General features: G+C 34.0%; 1 protein-coding gene and 1 non-coding gene across 2 annotated transcripts in view; both read right to left on the reverse strand.

Annotated features, from left to right (window-relative positions):
* The window catches only part of LOC134276612 (complement C3-like), a 25019-nt gene extending 8852 nt beyond the window's left edge, over positions 1-16167 (reverse strand). The window contains exons 1-26 of the mRNA XM_062758844.1: positions 15960-16167; positions 14503-14700; positions 14263-14333; positions 13877-14008; positions 13666-13708; positions 13488-13578; positions 13297-13396; positions 12965-13201; positions 12620-12802; positions 12408-12518; positions 12028-12093; positions 11729-11929; positions 11230-11379; positions 10010-10084; positions 9807-9903; positions 9454-9645; positions 9182-9299; positions 8481-8709; positions 8143-8337; positions 7967-8063; positions 7772-7876; positions 7340-7531; positions 7167-7242; positions 6922-7078; positions 4902-4976; positions 4329-4518 (exon numbers count right to left, since the gene is read on the reverse strand). Of these exons, the coding sequence (XP_062614828.1) occupies positions 4329-4518; positions 4902-4976; positions 6922-7078; positions 7167-7242; positions 7340-7531; positions 7772-7876; positions 7967-8063; positions 8143-8337; positions 8481-8709; positions 9182-9299; positions 9454-9645; positions 9807-9903; positions 10010-10084; positions 11230-11379; positions 11729-11929; positions 12028-12093; positions 12408-12518; positions 12620-12802; positions 12965-13201; positions 13297-13396; positions 13488-13578; positions 13666-13708; positions 13877-14008; positions 14263-14333; positions 14503-14700; positions 15960-16167 (3589 nt within the window). The remainder of the gene's footprint in view (positions 1-4328; positions 4519-4901; positions 4977-6921; positions 7079-7166; positions 7243-7339; positions 7532-7771; positions 7877-7966; positions 8064-8142; positions 8338-8480; positions 8710-9181; positions 9300-9453; positions 9646-9806; positions 9904-10009; positions 10085-11229; positions 11380-11728; positions 11930-12027; positions 12094-12407; positions 12519-12619; positions 12803-12964; positions 13202-13296; positions 13397-13487; positions 13579-13665; positions 13709-13876; positions 14009-14262; positions 14334-14502; positions 14701-15959) is intronic.
* Trnah-gug (transfer RNA histidin (anticodon GUG)) lies at positions 3863-3934 on the reverse strand. The gene has a single exon. It is a non-coding gene; the product is annotated as a tRNA-His (tRNA).
* Positions 16168-17606: the final 1439 nt, after the last annotated feature.

The following is a 17606-nucleotide window of genomic DNA, read 5'->3' on the forward strand; positions in this document are numbered from 1 at the left end:
CGTCGGGATTTTTTTTGGCAAAGAATCTTCATCACAAAGTCTGGTAAGTAAGATCTCAGTGATGGTCAAGGTGAGCTAAAAATAAACTATTCTGCCGTAACAGCGACTGCACAGCCACTGCCGTGACCTGGATTCGAACCTGGGTTGTCGCGGCCACAACGCGAAGTACTAACCACTATACGATCACGGCTATATGAACAGTTATTACTATTGAAGAGGTCAATGGTACAAAAGTTTGATACGTCAATAGCTATTGCATGTTTCCTCCATTTTTACCATGCAATCATAATAATTACTTTTGGAAATATTCTAAAAATAAGTTTCTTTCTTTGAATTATGAAACACCTTCTCTAGAATTAATCTATAAAAAAAGAAATAATAACCCGTGAAGAGTATTCTTGATGAACTCTTTCCAGCCACAATTTGTCTATGCTGATTTGGGTGCTCAATAAAAAAATCCTTAAAATATTTTTTATAATTAAAAACTGATTTTTTCTTGGTGAAAATCCATAACTTGAGAAAATATCCTGAAGTTTTAATTCTCAGTAATTGAAAAAAGTCAACCTTCAATTACTCTTTAGTGTTAAATACTTGAAGTAAAAAGCAGTAACCTTGACTTAGTTGTAATAAGAAACCATTCAGAATGATACAATTTTAGATAAGAGGAATGTCTTTAGGACTGTTAATAATGATAAAGTATAGTTCTATGATAGAATAAACAAAATAGTTCACTTCCTTATATTATTATATTTTGATAACTTGAACCGATAGCATTCCTACATGATTTTATAAACCACAAGACTAAGGACATACCACTGAGATAGCTGATCAAAATTCAATCAAAGAAAATATATATTTTTTAAAAGTGATCTTTAATCTAGTGTCTTTAAAAATCACAAAACGGGACTTTCAATACAACCTCTCGAGAACTTCCATCTCACGAAGAGTATGAATCATTTGATCATTTTGTTAAATTCCGTATCAGCTTAGCAAAATCTTCCTGTAGCGGTAAGGCACGCGAAAACAATTTAATTATGGACGTAAAGATCAGGCATAAATTCAGAAAGCCGATTCAATTTTTTTTAAATTTACAAGTGAAATCAACGTGAATAAAACATTCTCAGTAATTGAAAGATATGGAGTTAACGAACAGTATCCAATATGAAATTCCATAAAACAATACAAAATAGGAGAAGAGCAAACATGGACCTCTAAAATATCAAAAGTGGGATCAGGTGCCATGGAATAACCCGAAAAATAAAAAAAGCAGTTATATAATAACATCATTGATAGAGATTCTGTGAAGTCTCATTAAATTTTATTCTGTGTCATAGAAAGAGTTGAGAATAGAGATTAAAGTGTCAATGTTTTACTTTGCACAACCATATTTATTTTCTTACAAATAGGAGGGGCACATTTTATATGAAAATTAATCATCATTGGGGAGTTAACGAAGAAGTTGATATTCAAAAGGTACTGATTGACATTATTAAAATTAAAAAAAGCTCGATCAATTAAATCTGTGAATAGTTATGGCAGAATCCTATAGGAGCTATGTCTCATAGGAAACTTCAATAATGTTAAGTTTTATTGCAAAAGAATGTGACCTTAATTTGTGCAAAAAACAATGAAGGATATGAAGATAACGAAAATTATTCAAAAACAAAGTCCATAAAACAATACAAAATAGGAGCAGAGCAAAAGCAGACCTACAAAACATTGAGGGCGGGATCAAGTGCCACGGAGGAGTGAGCATCCCCTGCTGACCGGTCACACCCACCGTGTGCTCAGTGCGATGATCGAAAAAAACCGTCGTATAAATAATGGACTAACAATAAATATGAAAAACGTCAGTCAGCATTTGACTCAATGATAAGTTGTATTTGCTGACAAGGTCATTGTATCGACCAAAGAACTTACGAAATGACGACTTTAAACGAGACTGTTGATATTCTTGTTTCATCAACTCGTTTGTAAATAGTTTACCTCGTTTTAGAAATTGTTTATACATAGAGCATGAACGCCGTATGCAGGTGATAATGGTATATTGCTGCATAAGTAAGGGAAGCTGACAATAAAAAAGTTAAATTCATTACGTTTATCGTAGAGCTTGGTTTTTAGATTACCATTAACGTCTTTTTCAAGTAAAATATCCAAATATGAAACAGATGTTTTAGATTCTATGGTATCTTTTATTTCAAGCTCACCAGCATATATCGTATCATCATAGGAATAGAAAAAAAAAACATTGTTTATTCGTCGATATATCTAATTGTTGAGTTGAAGGCCACTGCAAGTGTTTTCTTCTTTTCATGCATAAGATTTTGCACAAATTCTGCTTCATATGAATACAAAAATAGGTCTGCTAATAACGGGGCGCAATTGGTGCCCCATGGGAATTCCAATAAATTGTTTGAAGACCTGGTCTCCAAAAAACCACATAAAAACCATGTGTGCTTAAAAAGTGCGCGAAGCTGTATATGGAAATAACAAACAATAATCAAAAGCAAAAGTCCATTATACAGTACAAAATAGAAGCAGAGAAACACGGACATCTAAAACATCACAAATGGGATCAGGTGTCATAGAGGAGTGAACATCCCCTGCCAACCGGTCACATCCGTCAAGTGCTCCTTCTGTTGATCGGATAATTCCACAAAAATTCGTCGACAGTTCAACGTATATATAAAACCCTAATTATTAGTATGAAGAATGTCAGTCAGCATTTCACTTGAAAATAAATTATGTTTGCAGTCAAAATCATTATTTCGACCATAGAACTTACGAAATAATGACTTTAAATGAAGTTGCTGATATTATTGTTTCATCAACTTGTTTGTCAATAAATTGCCTCGTTTTCAAAAATTCTTCATACAAAGAGCATGCTCTTGCATATAGAATCAACTGTGAGATATTAACGCCGTATGCATGATGAAGGTTTATGTATATTGCTGTGTAAGTAACGGATGTTGACGACAATATATAATTTTCGAAATGCGGAGATTTGTGACATTATATCCTTATCACCTTTATGTGGGTTTTATGTCTCCCAGTTGTACAACTATGCAATAGCGATCATGCTCTACGTACAAGCAATTTCTAAAACAAAGGAAGTTAAAATGAATTTTAAACTTAATTACTATTCGTTACTTCCATATTTTATTATTGGAAAAACCTTCATCAGTAGCATTTGACTTAAATTGAACATGTGTACATAAACATACTCGGAAACATGCACATTTAATAAATTAAGAAACATAAACACCGTTTACAGGTGATAAGTAAGTACAAAAACTTTAAGTAATACCTTTTGTCATATAGCTTAGTTGTTAGTTGACATTTAAGATTTAAAATGTATAATCAATAATTACATAATAGAATTTGTGCATCTCATTTTTTACTTTTCGATCTGTCGCATTTTTGGGTTTCCCAGAATAGAAAATGATTTCTTGGGACACAAAAGTGTAACCAATAAGTAAATATACGACTCTTCTTACACCATTGCATGTAACATATCATGCATTTTTTAAACAAAATCTTTACTATTGGATGTAAAACATGGACTTTCCATTTACTATTTGAATGTTGAAGAGGGATATCTATCTCTTAACCCCAAGCAATTTCTCCTAATGCGCCTATTAGTTTACTTTTTGACACTGCAGAATTTCCGTATAAAAATGGTTTTTATATCCGATAAAAAGAGGTACCCATTTTTATGACACGACTCCCAATAATTTAAAACTACACAGGTTATCCCGTCGGTACAGAACCTTCATAAGAAAGTCCAGTAACCAAGATCTCAGTGATGGTCAAGGTGAGCTAAAAAGACACTGTTCTGCCGTAACAGCGACTGCACAGCCACTGCCGTGACCAGGATTCGAACCTGGGTTGTCGCGGCCACAACGCGAAGTACTAACCACTATACGATCACGGCTATATGAACAGCTGTTTAACTTCGGCGGAAAGGAGAATGAATTTTTAAAGGTAAGGTTCTCTCACGAAAAATCAATATTTCTTTCGTCACAATGCTTTTAAACAAGCCCCTGCCCCTTTAAACCGTGTCATTGCATGATGTTCAGGGATTTATTTTTAAGAATTTTTACTTTTGGTTGTCTTTTCTTCTTACTTGTTTTCTATTTCATGAAATATTATATGCTAATTAATATTCTATAAGTAAAAAGTTAAATAAAAATATATAAAAGATTTAAAATTTAAGTTTTAAAGATAATAAAAAGGATGAATATGACAAAATAAATAATAAATATCTTTAGATACAGCGTACATATCAGAGACAAATTTCTATTTAAGTTTATTGATATGAAAATTACCGTCTACTCCAGTTGTCGAGAAGAATTTATTTTTAGCCAGGCGTTTTAATCTTCTGTTGGCGGCCTGTTTTCCGTCGCTATTAGATAGTGCCAGGGCGTACGTAGTTATAGCTATGGAATAAGGCCTCCTGGCGTAGAATAAATTGGTCTTTAGGTACTGTACAGCCCTCTGTATGTTGATGGCGGATCCCTGATTATAATATTAATAGAAAACAAAAAATAATTACTGTATGTACATTGTAAGAAATAAATTATCTTACCCATGTAACTGTCAGGCTTTTTATTATTAGAAATTTTCAATTGTTCAATGATTTTTTCAAATTATTAAATGCACAACAATCAATGAAAAAAAAACTTACCATAAAGGCTTGAATATAAAAGATATTTTGACAAGTCAAAATCTTTTATAATGGAATTTAAATATTCATATAAATTTTATGTGATCAATGTGTCATTTTAATTGTTTACTAGTGAAACATGAAACTAACTTTAAGTGCTTTTACTTCAAATACATAAATATTGTTAGGCTACAACATTGCAGGGAATTTGTGATATATTGTATTCAGCCTTTACCTCGGGTTTACAGCTACATCCCTGGATAGAAATCAAGATGAAGGCAGTTCTGGAAATGTCTCCAATATTACCTCCCTGGGAAACATTAAAAAAATAAATCATTAGGGGAAATATGTATTGTTTTAACTGAATATTTGAACGGAATATTTCCTTGAAATACATTTTGATCTGAATTTTTAATGTAATTTATGTAAGACAACGTTGATCAGTCATAAAATTTAATAAATCTACTATGCTTTAATTTTTGGAGCCTTGTCACTTTTACAGTCGTTATTATCAAAACAACATCAAACGATATTTATCGGGAGCAGAGTAATCCCTAAAAGCATTATTGGTTGGATCAGGTGGTAGGAAAGAGTAAGCATCCCCAACGACAGCTCACACCCGCCATGTGCTCCGTGTCATGGCCAGAAAAACTGAAAAATGTCCATACACAACTCAGTGGCTTAACAATTATTATGAGAAACTTAAGTTGGGATTTGTTTAAATGATAGATATTATTTATAAATCAATTATCTCATAAAAAATACAATTTGAAGATTGGTTGCATACGTATTTGACATATAATTTCAGAGCACACAAAAACCTAAAAATAACCCTATACACTTGAATTCTATTTATTTCCTACTATAAACGATATGAGATAAAAGATACCACAAAGTCTGACAAATTTGGTTCATATTTGGATATTGTACTTGAAAAAGATTCTAATGCTAATCTAACAACCAATCTCTATGATAAACGTGATGACTTTAACTTTTTGATCGTCAATTTTCCTTACTTATGCCGCAATATACCTTCATATCCTGGTGAGCTTGAGATAAAAGATACCTCAGAGTCTGACACATCTGTTTCATACTTGGATATTTTACTTGAAAAAGACGTTAATGGTAATCTAACAACCAAGCTATATAATGAACGTGATGACTTTAACTTTTCTATCGTCAACTTCCCTTACTTATGCAGCATTATACCTTCATCACCTGCATACGGGGTATATATATCTCAGTTGATTTGATACGCAAGAGCATGCTCTACGTATGAATAATTTCTAAAACGAGGTGAATTATTGACAAGCAAGTTGATGAAACAAGAATATCAGCAGTCTCTTTTAAAGTCATTATTTCGTAAGTTCTATGGTCGATACAGTGACCTTGTCAGCAAATACTACCGGTATTTATCATTGAGTCAAATGTTGACTGACGTTTTTCATACTAATTATTAGTCCATTATTTATACACTGAATTGACGACGGATTTTTCCGTTATTTCCTGATCATGACAAGGAGCACACGGCGCGTGTTACCGGTCAGCAGGTAATGCTCACTCCTCCATGGTACCTGATCCCACCTCTGATGTTTCTGAGGTCCGTGTTTGTTCTGCTCCTATTTTGTATTGTTTAATGGACTTTGTGAGATTGAATACTGTTGGTTATCTCCATATCCTTCTGCATAAAGAGTTTTTGTATCTCAGTTGATTCGATATGCAAGATCATGCTCTACATATGTACAATTTCTTAAACGAGGTAAATTATTGACAAACAAGTCGCTGAAACAAGAATATCCCTTTAAAAGTCATACTTTCGTAAGTTTTATGGTCGATACAATGACCTTGTCAGCAAATACAATTTATCATTGAGTCAAAAGCTGACTGACGTTTTTTTTTTTACTAATTGTTCAACCATTATTTACACACTGAATTGACGACGGATTTTCTGTTTTTCCTGATCATGACAAGGAGTACATCGCGTGTATGACAGGTTGGAATGGGAAGCTCATTGACTTTTTGGCATCTGATTCGTTTGCACCCCTATGTTTTATAATAATGTTTCTATGTCTATTTTGTATTGTTTTATGAAATTCTCATTGAAATTTCGTTATCTCCACGTGTTTCATAATAATACTTCATACATCAATTTGTATCTGTACAAGATTGAAAATTCATTGATATTTCTTAGGATTAAGTAGAAAGAGCAAAGTATCCAAACCCCTTCACTATTTGTAAAACAGTTTTAATCTGACCAGCATTTCTTTATGGTACACTGGTGCCTCGTCATCAAACGCTCCGTCAGAACGTTGTTTAGATAAGATATAACGTATCCCCGAGCACAGAATCTGTTCATCTATGTGGTAGTACTTCTGGGCTTCACAGAGGACCCGCAGAACAAATGCAGTCAGCCTGTGTAAAGACAAATAGAGCTCTGATAAATGCACACACTATAATGAGACAAGGCAGAGATGATTCAATAACAAGTATGTAAACATACCACGTACTTGAGGGTTTGTGGGGCCATACTGCAAAAGAGCCGTTAGTTTTTCGAAAGCGAAGTAACTTCTGGAAACCTATTGAAAATCACGGGAATTAGCTTGAGTTGACTTGAACTCTTGGGTGATCAACACCAGGGAGTATGTTAAGTAATATGAATTATAAACACTGTACCTCTACTTATGACTCTCTGGCCGCGTACTTTGTGATGGTCCTGAATTTGGTTTGTTCCATGTAAGTATTTCAGTGCATATACTATTGGCGCTAAAGTGATCATCGTCTGTTCCCCACATCCATGTGGAATTCTATTCAATAACTGATCTACGTCATCAATAGCCGTCAATACAACGGAGTCCATTATATTTCCTAGATTTCAAGAAAAAAAAGGAAAAGTCACATTGTACCTTGATTACATGTATCTTGTTTTGCTTTTAAAGAGGACTCCTCTTCGGATAATGACAATTTTTTCGTAAGACAGACGTCAGTCATTTGTGTAATGCTTTTAAAAAGAAGACTTTCAAACAAAACTATCGTAAGCAATTGTGTTCTTTTCAGGAAATATGCTGTGAACAAATAAAGTAGTATTTATTATAAACAATTAGCAACCTGTAGCGCCTGCTTGGCATTGCTCGGTGCCTGGAATGGTATCTTTTGGAAGGACCAGGTCCACGTCCGTCTTCTGTAGTCCTAAAGTCGTCTGTGGATGTGAAACTAAAAGAAACACGTCACTTTTATATTATTTAATCATTTAAAAGGAAAATATTCCCTTCATGGTTAGTATAAAGTTCATATTATGCCTACTATTCACTCGTAAATCTCCTTGTTGGTGTTGTCTCCCTTTCTGAAGGTGAGGATCAACCCAAAAGGAAACGGTTTTCCTCTCTTCTTTTCCTTCATTCTGCAAAAAATCTCAGTCGATGAAAATTATTTCTTGAAGCAACCAAAGAAAAAAGTGAAGGAAAAATGTCTTTACTTACGATCACATAGACGATCTTTCGCACCCAATCACCTACACCGACAGATCTTACGATGATTTCTATTGGAAATTTCCCAGCACGTAGAGGAACTATGGGAAATCTGACGGTTTCTGCATCATTGGAATTAACTCGTACAGATATCGTACTGGTTTTAGAGGAACAAATTTCATCGGTGGTATTCATATAGATTCGACACTATGAAAAAATAAAATGTGTAGTTTAATGCAAATTACTTAAACTGTACATGTATTTAAATAATTTCCACTTCTATTCTTTAATTGTAAGTTTAAATAATAAGAGAATATATGCATGTTTGGACCATCAGTTATTAATATTACCGGCAGACTAGTGTTTCGGTAGTTGTAAATGGTGGCGCGGATCTCGGTTTGTTCCATTCTAACAATGCTGTAGGGAAGGTCGACATCTACAAAGAAATCTTGGTAAGCGACAATCTCAGCTGGATCCGCCACACACAATCCGTGAGCAGACGACAGGGAGAGTGCTTGTATCATGTGACTTGTGATGGAGTGGGGCGTCTGCAAGAGTTCTGTGTGGTTACCATCAGTACTGTAATGATAGGGTCAAATTCTTATTGTTGTTTTCATTACTTTTTACGATTTCAACAAGAGATGAAATAAAAATATAACTTATGCATCGGTATAATAAAGTAAATACTACATGCTGTAATTTCACCTCGTTAAATCCATTGTCAATAGTTTATTTTTAATTTTACCCCCAATTATGCTAGTTATGATACAATGTTTTATGATTTTACTTTAAAAAATTTCAACGAAATAGAAATTATACTTCCAAACATTGAATTAAAAACAACGTCCTCAATAAAATTTTTTGGTACATGTAAATCTAGGAAGGACAAATCCCTCTTTCACCTCTTGCTAAGGGATGTGCAACAGATCTAGAGATTACAAATACAACGAAACAATTCTAGTGATGTGTAGATGTTGGCAAAAAGCTATATTAGTGTTATGATAGGATTGGAAGATAGCATTGTTCTTTTTTCGCATAAAGGAAGACTTACTCTAAGTTTGCTTCCTCAAATAGCCAGGATTCCGGGAAATAAGATCGCATTAACAGCTGTGATTGACTGTCGATATCCCGGAATGTGTACTCCTTTCCCTCATCATTGACTGTCTTTCCTAGAATAGGGATTATTTTTGGTAAATAACTTTCTATTATATCCAGAACGCCATTCATTTTAAATACCAACTTTGAATGATCGTAACATTTTTTTGCTATGTTACAAAGTTAAGAACTTTGGAACAGATCCCATATTTATGGTTAGTTACAAACCTGTGTAGGCTGGGCCAGACGGCAAAAAGCGTTTACAACATTTGTAGAAAACCTTGGAACAACCCGTACTTCCAGTTAAATTGAAAACCGTTTTTCCTTCTTCAAAACATTCCACCGGGTTTGTTATATTTCTCCCAAAAAGATCCCCGGCCACACAGCAAGGATGGGTGTCAATTATATTTGTCAATTCGTCTTCAAAATTAAACCCATCATCATCATCATCATCATCATCGATATTTAAATAATCACATCATGATAAAACGAAAGATTGAATGAACAATTTCAGATTCAAATCATAAAAAAGTTATTTAAAAATAATTTAAAACTTTATCTTTTGAAAAAAATATTAATACCCGATGATCGGCGTCTTCTGGAGATTCTGTTACAAACTGTGTGGTCACGGCGCGAGATCCGGATGTAGATATTGGAGATCACCGTTAAACCCGAATCCTTAGTGGTCAATTGGAGTACATTATAACATTATAAGTAATGTAGTAAATACGAATAAATATATCCAGTATTATATGACAAATTATGAATGAAATTTTAAATTCACCTGAAATATTTGATGAGAACTGTAGCCTCCTCCTGACCCGCAGTCTGTACTGTGTTTATCAAAATCCTCAAAAATCTAGATACAGAAATAGAAGAAATAAATATAGAATATATAAATAAAAATCTCTTGCTTTAGCATATCTAAAATCCTCTTGCTTTAACATATATAAAATATACAACGGCAACTTTTTCATATGATTTTTTTTGTGTTTTGGCAAACGAAAACATATTGTAAATTAAAAATGTGAAGCACAGTATATTTTCTTTATGCAGGAGCTATTTCTAAGAATTGATACTTCAATATTTATGACTTAAACTCTCAACCAAATGTATACTCAACAAAAAAAAATCACACATATTCAGATTAAACATGATAATCTAAGTTTTAAGTTTAAACCTTATTTTTAAAAGTGATTTAAGTCTGTGTTGTGATAAAAATAAAACATGTCCTATGTGGCGAATTGAAAAGTTAGGTTAATGTCATTTCCATCGCCTCCAAATTCAAGGGGCATAACAATATGTACTTTGCGACGTCCCAGCGCTAGTGGATTTCCAATGTACGTATGTTGTGGACGAATACCAGCTCCTCTCAGTTGCTTGTGTACAATTTGTGCACTTTTATGCTGATTTCTTCAACCAGCAATTGTAGCAGCAGTTTGTGCAACGTTCTCAGTCGATTGCTGAAGGGGGATATGACGGTCCTGTCTGGGTGTGGTAACCTGTTGACGGCCAGTTCTTGGTCTGTCATCCGTGTTCTTAGCTTGTGGAGACGTAGTTTAACCGCTGCAAAGCCGATTGATGTACACTAAATGTAGTTGCAACCTCCTGTTGCTTAGCTCCAGTTATCATCATAGTTAGCTCGTGTTGCGTTCATCTTTGTTAAGGCGTGACATTGCAGATCAACATTGCAATCAAATCTTAAATATGGGTTTGATAGGAGTGTTTATTGTTTCTCTAAATCCAAAATATCAATGAAAATAGACCCCCGATTTACAAGAAATCATGTAAAATACTATTTTCATATACATGATTAATCAAGGGAAATAATTCAACACTTTGGTTTTAAAACCCCACGTTGTCCTTTAAAAAGATCATAGGCATCCAATGATAAAAAAGGTAGTTGTTCCATATACTTTTTCAAATTCTTTTAATGAGTAAAACAATATGCGTTTCTGTTTCTGTTGAGTATATATTAGTCTTCAATTTTAATAATGAGGCTACCATTTGTTTTGTCAGAATTCCTTTCTCTTGCAGTAAATAAACAGCTTTATCCACAGCGAGGAACCCCACGGTGGCCCCCGGGGCACCAGCCACCCTGAGGACAGATGACTGCCCTGGGAGGACGACTTCATCGTCTATGCTGGTGGTTAGCTACAAACGGAAGAAATGTATCTTGTTTTAATGGTAAAGTTACATGTACATTGGTATTTTTGTACACATCATTATTATTATATCTTATATATTTTCTTTTTCACAAAGATTGTTTTCCTTGTATTTAAAGGATATTTACATGTTCTATGTCAGACAAAATGAACTGGTCATAAAGAAGTACATCACGAATTTGTGTTTGAATGATTGATTGTGTGTTGTATTGCAACAAAATGTGATAGCTTATCTTGACCTGAGAAAAAAAATGTGAAGTTATCATCACTTATATGTTATCTTGTGATATGCCTTTTTCATGCTTCATTGTGACAACAGCTGAATGTCTCTGTTTTACCTCCTTAGTTTTACACATTCCCTCGATATTCATCTCCACAGAGTCTGATACTATCTCCTGTCCCAGGGGAGTCTGTTTGATAAAATAAGCCAGGACTCTACACCGAGGTGTCATGGCGGGTTGTATAGGTATTATAATAGCATGGATACCACTGTAGATCGTAACAGAGGCGGAAGTAAGGATCTTTCCTTGACCCAATACCTGAAGGAACAGAGAATCGTCAAGTACTTAAAAAACAGCTTATCATCCTTCATGACAGAGTGGTGTTTTTTGTAGTGCATACACTTAAAGTACTTTACCATGTAAGTTATGTTACTCGTAAATATTTCACTGGTGAAGATGATGACTTGAAGGTCGTCTTGGCTCTGTAAGAAAGAACGGATATAGTTTAAGATTGACCTACATTTCTACAGCACTGTCTTGATTATATTGCTTATCCAGAATTGAAGGTATCAATTATTTTTTTTAAAGTTAAAATTTAGTCACACGAAATATATGGAAATCATGGACAGCATTCAAGCGCAAATTTCTATATATTTAAACAGTTCACATCAGGAGCAAGGCAAACATGGACCTCTTTAATATCAGAGATGAGATCGAGAGTCATTGAGGAGTGAGCATCTCTTGCTTTGGAATACGTGGGAATATATTATGTCTATAAGATTAAGCGTAATGATACCTTAGTTGCCTGGATATTGATATAAGCACGAGATGTTGTTCTCATTGCAGTGATATCCACCGTTAAACTTGCTTGTTGACCTGCTTCAAAGCGCATATCTTTTGTTTTAATCTGAAAGTGTGAGAATTTTTCAATAATAAAATTAAATACAAACTTATTTCTTATTCCTTCTCTAATTTCCAATTCTTGAATATGTACTGTAACAAAAATACCCTAAACTGTATTCTGTCGTCCAGCGTCCTTGTACTGATTGTGTACACCGCCTTCCCGTCATCATCCGTCGTCAGGCGTTGGACAGGGTCCTCCTCTGATACCCCATACTTAGACGTACGCGTTGCAGCCAGTGAAAGTGGAATATGTATGGCCTTCTGACGATTGACCCAATTGGTATGTATCTATAAATGGTAAACATTTCAGTGTTTTAGTAGTTGTAAAAATTTATATAGTTTGGTAACTAATATGTGTAGTTATTTTATTATTTACATCAAGTAGATATTTAGTAGATGAAAAGGATACAAGAAACAGACTATTTTCGATGGTTGCTGAGCCATTCTTACTTGAATTTCATGATTCAATCCTGGTTTAAAGTAGAACCTGGTTTTTTCAACTGATATTCTGAATGGTCGCAGTGCAAAGACAATTGACCAATCAAATGTCTTTTCTTTGCGGCCTGAGGCTTGATCCATCACCTCTGCCTCGATATGTAACCTGGCTCCGTCCGGAAACCAGTAGGGCTGAAGACTGTTTGACACGTCCTCCATACTAACATTGAATGTAGCTACACCAGAGGACAGCTGCAACAAATACTAATGTATTGCATAGGACTCAAGTTTGTTAAGATATCTATGTAACTTTGCGTTTCTGGAATAATGGTTATATGAGGTCTTACCATCTGATTAAGTCTGAAATGGCACATCTCGTATCGACCATCGACTTGGACCCCCAGAGAAAGAAATGCCTCACCGCGGACCATCTTTCCATAGATATATCTGTAATGAAATGAATATAAAGATGACTTCTACAGGGTGAATTGTTCCTCAGTAAATGATAGAAAAATTCACTGAATGAAACTGCTAATACCTGGACTTGACAGTTACTTCAATTTGATCAGTTGTGGGTAGGATGATCGCTGTATCCCCAACATCGATGTCTACGGAAAATCGAGGCAATACTGTAAAGAAAAATATAAAGATTTTTGCTTTGTCGATTCAAATTTATACAATAAAATGCCACAACCACTCAAAATAGAAATTTTTACCATATTCAGTTACTTCAAACACAGCAGTTGTCTGGAGTGCATTCTGCAATATGCAGAGATAGAGAAATAACACACTAAATCATAACAAAATTAACGAGTAGAAAAGACTTACATTAAACTGTGCAAAACTTGTTTGTTTATCAATTTTTTACATGATTGTTATGTGACTTTCTTTTGATTTTATCTTTTAGATGTATAATTATCCAGCTACATTGCTTGTAAGAGAAGCTTCTACGGTCCAGTTGTTGCCAAGGAAAGGAATGTCTGGTAACTCAAATGTGTGGGCGATAAAACGCCTGGACCACGAGGAGTTCCACCGCTGTACTATAATACCCTGGGGATTCTTAAACAAAGAAGAAGGTAAATATATAAAAGTCACCATTAATTGTAATAATTAAAATATAGACCAACTCATGACAAACGTTTTTGGACTTTGTAGATTACAAATTCAATTTTATTCCATTTAATGTAAAATTGTCAGTCTAACTACTTAAAAGAACACTGAAATTAGGATGCAATGTTAAGAGGTCCTTACAATATATCTATTTTTAACATTGTAATTATGGTTTTAACAACTGTTAAACTGTAATTTTTTACCTTGACATCGATAATTATAGGTTCCGAACTCGGTAATCTGTCCTCATTCAGCAAAACAACTCTGATCTTTACTAGAAATGTAATTCTTACAATCAAATGACTACACGCAAAAAGGTTAAAGAAACTCTGCAAATACATGTATAGGTAATATTCGAGATAGAGATTAAAACTAATACCTGATTATATTCTTTTTATAATAATATATGCATTTATTTTGTTTGTCTTCTACAGTTTTTCTACCTTCTTGATCAGGGGTATAGATTGGTTTGTCTGTCTGTATGAAGATAAAGCCAGACACCCTGCTCACAAGGATTACCGACTCCTGAGAAAACGTCATCCTTGGATCGGTAGAGGTCGCCACCAGGTAGGCATGTTCTACGTCACCACTACTGTCATTAAAATGGGCGTGGTTGATTCGCAGTTTCACCCTGTTTATACCTAAAATAACAATATTGAAGGTAGCTCTTGAAAGGATTTAGTTTTATTATTCCCAACACTTTATGACTGATTTGGCCAATTCAGGAGGAAGTGAAAATATGATATATTCTCTATTTTGAATCAACATGGAAAAAAACAACTTTGTTCTAGACTCTGTCTATTTATACAAACGTTATATTGTTTGTCAGACAGCAGACTAAGACTATAACTTAATCGGAGGTGACAAAAGTAAGATTTCCCAGACAGTGTTCTACGTTTATGATATGTAACTACTAGACCATCACAAAATCACATTAAAATATTACTCTAACATAATATTTTGCTTATTTATAAATTGTCAAATTATTCAGAGTGACCCCTAAGAGGCGGATAAAAGAAACTAAATTCATTTAATTGTTGTAATTAGAACAGTAATCACCTCACTACAGTAATAAATTTAGTATACGTACTTCCCTATTCATGTTAAGTTGAGGGATAACTTAGCAATTAAGGGGGCCGACTATAGTTTTATTGTGTGAAAACTACAATAGCGAAACTCTTCATTTTTATACCATATATAATTTACATTAACTTCAGTGTACATGCAAAGTTTGGGGAAAATCTACCGTCCAGGTTTTTTTGAGGGACCGTCTCAAAATACAGGTACATTTACTATAGGATTATATAGGAAAATGCCAATTTTTAGCACTTTAAAGCAAATTATACAAATACTACAATAGACATTTTGTTCAAACTATAATATTTGATGAGTAATACTATATTATACAATATATGTAAGAAACACATAATTCTACCGTCTTGTTACCAGAGGGGGCATCTCAAAATGCAAAAAATTAGCAAATTTTACTAGTTTTATAGAGTATTAGAAAATATGACGTACACAGTGGATTCACATGAAAACATAATAAAATATTGGAGATATTCTCAAATTTCTATGTTTTAAATTTCAAGAGCGTATGTTTATTACTTTTTTAAAAATAATATTTTTATTACCCCTTTCTTTAAGAGCTACAGATTATCATAACGTCAAAAACACACTGCAACGACGTCAACCTACCTATCAATTGCAAAATCGGTTAAAAAATCAGTTATATCAAATTGAAATTACATTTTTATACCTATAATTTCTTAACTTTGTTTAATTTTAATAATTAAGCGAAAAAAGTTGCATTAAAACAGTAAATACGCTTCATTTTACTATGATGCGCGAAATATTGCGCAATGGAAACTATAGTCGGCCCCCTTAAATCAACACTTACCTGAAGAAGCCATGAAATCAACAGTTTGGTATGTTGTTTCCCGGTTAGGATACTGCTGCAGAGTAAGACGTATAGAGACATTCTCTATATCCACCAAATCCGCAGACACCGTGACGTCACAATCCACACGGAACACATCTGGCGCTGTAATGACGTATGTTGGACTGAAATCGGTAGGGTATATGGATAAATGTTTAAATATATTCATTTTTGTATCTCTCTATTATATAAATATGCAAAAAGCAAACGCCTTCATATCTGTATGAAGTTTTTCACAGGTCATAGGCCTTCATAGAATTTGATCACAAGAGTGTCAAAAATGAGTAAGTATCATTTTCAAACCATACAAAGAACAAAATACGGTATTAGCGGTAGTTCGCCGAAAAATTTACGCTATTTTCATTTTCTTTTATTTGTTTTTTGTTGTTGTATATTGAAGAGAGTAAGATGCGAACTAAATTCCAGAGGCATAAAAATGACGTAATTTTCCATTATGACGTCACTATTACGCGCTAAACATGGAATGGTCGTTCAAAATCGCTAAATAATAGTGTAATTTAATAAAACTTTGTTAAAATTTAACCCTTTCACATGCAACAACCACTTTTATATTTCGAATGCAAAATGCCAGGTACATATCTCATTCACACAATGAAAATGGTGTTGGTTGTCACATGTGATCAATATGAATTTTGGGGGAAAATGAAATACGGAAATTGGTAATTTACCAAGGTCATTTACTCTTTTAATTCTTGTTTCTAACGACGCTATGTTCGCGGATTCGAGGGAAGATAAGACAGAGAACCAGAGTGTCTTGGTAAGTTATTTACTTCCATAACTAGTAATAGCAAATCATAGATAGTAACATTATACGAAAAATTAATTAAACTGTAGATCTATGTGAATTTCAATTAATTTAGAATTGATATATTGGATTCATGTCATAGGCTTCGGAACGGGGGGGTCTATGTGGCTTAGACATTATACAGGTATTGAAAATTGGGATTTACCTTTTTTTGCTGGTTTAGCCCCCCCCCCCCCTTTCAATTAGCCCTCCCCCTTTCAATTTGCTTCCGATGCCCATGCGTATATTTTCATACATATAATTTGTAAAGAAGTCGTGGGGTCGATAAAAATAAATATTACAAAGAGAGAGAGATAGAGAGAAAAAAAGGATGACATTCTTATTAGAAAATGGTGAATCATTAAAAATATTATCAAGGATTATAAAGATGACATATATGATGATGATATGATGATAAAAATGCAATGAATCCACAGTTTTCCGACACTGCTCGGTTTTTTATTTTGAATATACTAGTCTAGGACTACTATACAATTGTGTAAAACTAAAATGACAAGAATGATTTCCATAATATCTTGTGATAAATATTTCAAATTCACTGGAAATAAAAATTCATATTTTCAGATTTAGGGTTAGGATACAAACACGCAATGGTCTTTCAGTGTGAGTGTGTGTGTGTGTGTGTGTGTGTGTGTAAGCGGGGGCGGGGGGTGTTTGTTGTCGAAGTTCCCTTCAGTCTCGAACACTGGAAAACCCGGTCTAGTTAGATTTGATCTGCATCCCTCCTCCCTCTGCTTCATTTTACTTTCTGACTCCTTATTCTGCAAACCTAGCAAACACTC

The sequence above is a fragment of the Saccostrea cucullata genome, unplaced genomic scaffold (genome assembly GCF_032062105.1).
Source record: "Saccostrea cucullata isolate Sc308-1 unplaced genomic scaffold, CSIRO_AGI_Scuc_v1 ctg590, whole genome shotgun sequence".
NCBI classification, from domain to species: Eukaryota; Metazoa; Mollusca; class Bivalvia; order Ostreida; family Ostreidae; genus Saccostrea; species Saccostrea cuccullata.